The sequence below is a fragment of the Arachis ipaensis genome, chromosome B08, assembly GCF_000816755.2.
Source record: "Arachis ipaensis cultivar K30076 chromosome B08, Araip1.1, whole genome shotgun sequence".
NCBI classification, from domain to species: Eukaryota; Viridiplantae; Streptophyta; class Magnoliopsida; order Fabales; family Fabaceae; genus Arachis; species Arachis ipaensis.
This window is the reverse complement of record NC_029792.2, coordinates 6572605-6577026: the sequence shown is the minus strand read 5'-3', so window position 1 is coordinate 6577026 and position 4422 is coordinate 6572605. Positions and strand designations below refer to the sequence as shown.

At 34.2% G+C, this 4422-nt stretch overlaps 1 protein-coding gene across 1 annotated transcript; it reads left to right on the top strand.

The window, feature by feature from the left end:
* On the top strand, window positions 555-3914 carry LOC107613582 (cellulose synthase-like protein B4). Its single transcript, XM_016315651.2, has 9 exons — window positions 555-845; window positions 914-1247; window positions 1346-1471; window positions 1549-1665; window positions 1758-1970; window positions 2059-2179; window positions 2274-2461; window positions 2665-3015; window positions 3229-3914. Exons 1-9 carry the CDS (start codon window positions 583-585, stop codon window positions 3808-3810), a joined length of 2295 nt encoding a protein of 764 aa, XP_016171137.1. The 5' UTR covers window positions 555-582; the 3' UTR covers window positions 3811-3914.

The following is a 4422-nucleotide window of genomic DNA, read 5'->3' as shown; positions in this document are numbered from 1 at the left end:
AAATATCTTTATTTAAGATGTTTTTCAGTAATTAAAATTTAACATATATAATCGATTAAATCATATTATTTTTGTCAAAATTAGGCTAGACAAATTAATTTGACCGAAAAAATAGTGAATCAAATTTTGAACTGGTCTAAATTAATATTATTTTTTTATAAAAAATGACTACTAACATTATTTAGTATTTTTATTATCTATTTATACTTTTCCAATCCATATAGATCCAGATATGATTAGTGTTGTTTTCAATTTTAAACTATCTAATTTTAACAATACCATGTATCATGTATGTATGCTTGATTATTACCTTGGAATGTGGAAATTAAACACCCTTATCACTTAGCTTGGACTTAGTCTATGTGACCCTGACATCATTTGTAGATTTTTTCGCCTACAATTTCAGGAAATTCAAACCACACATACCCATGATAGCAATATAAAAAAACAAAATTGATATTTACCCTTTTTTCGTATACACTTTTAATACTAAAGAAACTGTAGAAGAGACAAAGAGAGATGTGGTGATGCATATAAAACTCTTCTATTACCTAAGTAAGTAACTGTCTTTGAGCAATAATAATGGCGAGTCATCTTCCTCTGTACGAGAAAATATATATAAAGCGCAGGTTTCAGAGAGTGATGGACACTTTGATGTTACTGCTCCTCCTCTTGCTCCTCACCTACCGTTTCTTCTCTCTACTTGACAGCTTCACCGTGCCATGGTTCCTTGCTTTCTTGTGCGAGTCTTGGTTCACTTTCACTTGGATTGTCATCCTCAACTGCAAATGGAGCCCCGCATATACCGTTACCCACCTTCACCGTCTCCTTCAACACTATCAGCAGTATGCTTCCAATTTCATCACATGATTATTATTATGTATGAGCTGAGTTTAATTTGTTGTGGTTTCAGGGAAGATGAGCTTCCAGCAGTGGACTTGTTTGTGGCAACTGCAGATCCAGTTCTTGAGCCACCAATCATCACAGCTAACACTGTTCTATCACTATTGGCGCTTGATTACCCTTCCAACAAGCTAGCTTGCTATGTTTCCGATGATGGTTGCTCCCCTCTTACCTTCTATGCCCTTGTTGAGGCCTCAAAATTTGCAAAGCTTTGGGTACCCTTTTGCAAGAAGTACAATCTCCAACTTACAGCACCCTTCAGGTTCTTCTCTACTAGTCATTCCAACCTTATTAGTACTGAACAAGACTCACATGAGTTCAAACAAGAACGCTCAAAAATGCAGGTATACTAATACTACAATACAATACTATTATTAGATAAGAACATATATATATTGAATAAAAAAATGATATGTCTCTTTGTGTGTATTTTAATTTGCAGGATATGTATGACAAGCTTAGCCGAAAAATTGAAGATGTGACCGCAAAGGCAATTCCATTCCCACTTGATGGAGAATATGCTTCTTTCTTGAACACTGACAGAAGAAATCATCCAAGCATAGTTAAGGTATATATAAACATGCTATATTATTAGTTAACCTATTATCTATGATCCTTTTTTCTAATATGTACAATTATTGACAGGTTATACTGGAGAACAAGGAAGGAGTTTGTGAAGGGTTGCCTCACTTAATCTATGTGTCTAGAGAGAAAAGGCCACAACATCCACACGAATACAAAGCAGGAGCTATGAACGTGTTGGTGAGTTTAATTTATTCCCACATTGTTACAATTAATTCCCTGAATCACTGGAATAACATTAATTTTGCGTGCGTGTGTGCGTGCCTGCGCAGACAAGAGTGTCCGGGTTGATGAGCAATGCTCCATTTATGTTGAACGTGGACTGTGACATGATGGTGAACAATTCAAAGGTTGTTCAACACGCCATGTGCATCTTGATGGACCCTCATAAAGGAAAAGAAATAGCTTATGTTCAGTGTTTCCAGAAGGTTTATGATGGAATCAAAGATGACCCTTTTGGAAATCAGTGGGTGTCTGCCTTTGAGGTATAAAATAAATAAAACCATCCATTAATTTGTGGAAGAAATTAAATGAAAAGAGGCTCATAATATAAATGGTTTGTTTAATGCACAGTACATAATAAGGGGCATGGCAGGGCTCCAAGGACCTTTCTATGCAGGAACAAACACATTCCATAGAAGAAGTGCTATGTACGGTCTTTACCCTCATGAAATTGAAACTGGTAGAAATAAAGGTTGTATTATATTACCATCCCATGTGCTAAATCAAATTATTCACTTGTTCAATACATTAACATAACCTCATCAATTTGATTCTTGTGCATGCAGAGAAACTAGCAGAAAGTGTATTGATAAAACAATTTGGAAGCTCAAATGAGTTTGTGAAATCAGTAGCTAGTGCTTTGGAAGGGAATTCATATTCTCCTAATGATGATAGAAGTCCTTCCAATTTCATTAAGGAAGCAATTAAAGTTTCTGATTGTAAATATGAACATGACACTAGCTGGGGCAGTGAGGTAGGATACACTATCACTCAAGCTACATGTACAAAAAAAATCAATCACCAATTAATAATAACTTAGACAATACATATATTTATATACAAATATATAATATCTGATTTTTAATATACGGATAAAATTTTTAACACACTGCATATACAATAAAATGAACAAGCATGTTTTTGTTTATATAATTTAAGCATGTTTTGGTGGTGTAGATGGGGTGGCTATATGGATCAATATCAGAGGATGTGCCAACAGGGATCAATATCTTGAAAAAAGGTTGGAGAGCAGAATCATGCACTCCAGAACCGGCACCATTCACAGGATGTGCTCCAGGAGGGTTACTCTCTACAATAGTACAGCAAAAGAGATGGGCCTCGGGCCTCACTGTTGTGTTCTTTGGCAAGAACTCTCCTCTTATGGGCTGTCTCTTTGGTAAGCTCCAATTCAGGGCGGGCCTGTCTTATTGCTGGCTTACCAACTGGGGCTTGCGCTCTGTCTATCTAGTCTGCTATGCTGCACTCCCTCCTTATTGCTTAATCACCAACACCAATTTCTTGCCTAAGGTATGTAACCTTTATTAAGGGAAATCTCATTTATTACTCAAATATTTTAGATTTTGCGCCTTAATTGCGACACATTAAATATGTTTTAGGAATATGCAAGTATTTCTCTCGTACTCAATGTATAAAGAAAAATGATAATTACATGTAATACAACTTGTGTTATAATTGATATGAGGTTATTCTAATTCAATATTTCAAATTTTTTTTTTTCAGGGTGAAGGGTTAATGATTCCTGTTGCAGTATTTGTGATATACTACTTGAACAGCCTAATAGAGTACGTTACCATTGGGTTGTCATTAAGAGAATGGTGGAACAACCAGAGAATGACCATAATCACAACCAGTACCGCATGGTTCATTGGTTTCTTGAGTGCCATGGTGAAGCTCTTAGGGATATCCGACACAGTCTTTGAAATAACACAGAAGGAACATCCTAGTAAGACTTCTGGTGGTAATAATAATAACAATGATGAAGAAAAAGAAGAAGATGCAGGTAGGTTCACCTTTGAGGATTCAGCAGTTTTTGTGACAGGAACAACAATTTTGATAGTCCAAGTGACAGCATTGTTGATAAAGTTTATGGGGTTGCAACCAGAAGCAGCAGGTGATGATGAGAGTGGCAATGGGGCAGGTGAATTGGTGTGTAGCATGCTGTTGGTAGTGTGTTTCTGGCCATATCTAAAAGGATTGTTTAAAAGAGGGAAATATGGGATTCCATTTTCCACATTGTGTAAATCAGCACTTCTTTCATTTGCCTTTGTGCAATTCTCTAGATATACCATTAATGCTGCTTGATTATTAGTACACTTCTTATAGCTTCTGATGTATTCTATGATATCCTGTATTCTTGTATCAATTATTGCTGAACCAAGAAAAATGTTACAAAAATAGTCAAATAATACCATCGCTTTCTTATAAAAAAATTTATTCAAAATCTAAAATAAAAAAAGACATAAAAAAAACAAACATCTAAAACATATTAAAAAAATGCATCTAAAATTTAAAAAAAAAATAAACATTTAAAACTAGTAAGAATTATCCAAAATCTTAAAAAAAAGACGAAGACCATATGTGACTATCAGTGCACGAGTGATGGACACGTGGTGCTGTGGCACAGATTTGCCCAAAAAGAAGAAAAAAAAAGGAGGAAGAGCAAAAAAGAGATAAATGTGGACACTAAATACTGAAGCACATTTTTTAAAATTTAAAAAGTTGACTCAAATTTGTTTGATTGGTTGTACTTTTAGTTAATTATCTATATTTTTTATAACGATACTGTCATTTTTTTTATTCGTCAAATTTAGTCCAAATTTCTTAATTTGATTTATAACAAATTTTAAATATTTAAAATTTATTAATTTTTATATTTTTAAATTAAATATTAATTATTTAAATTTTTTTTACAGC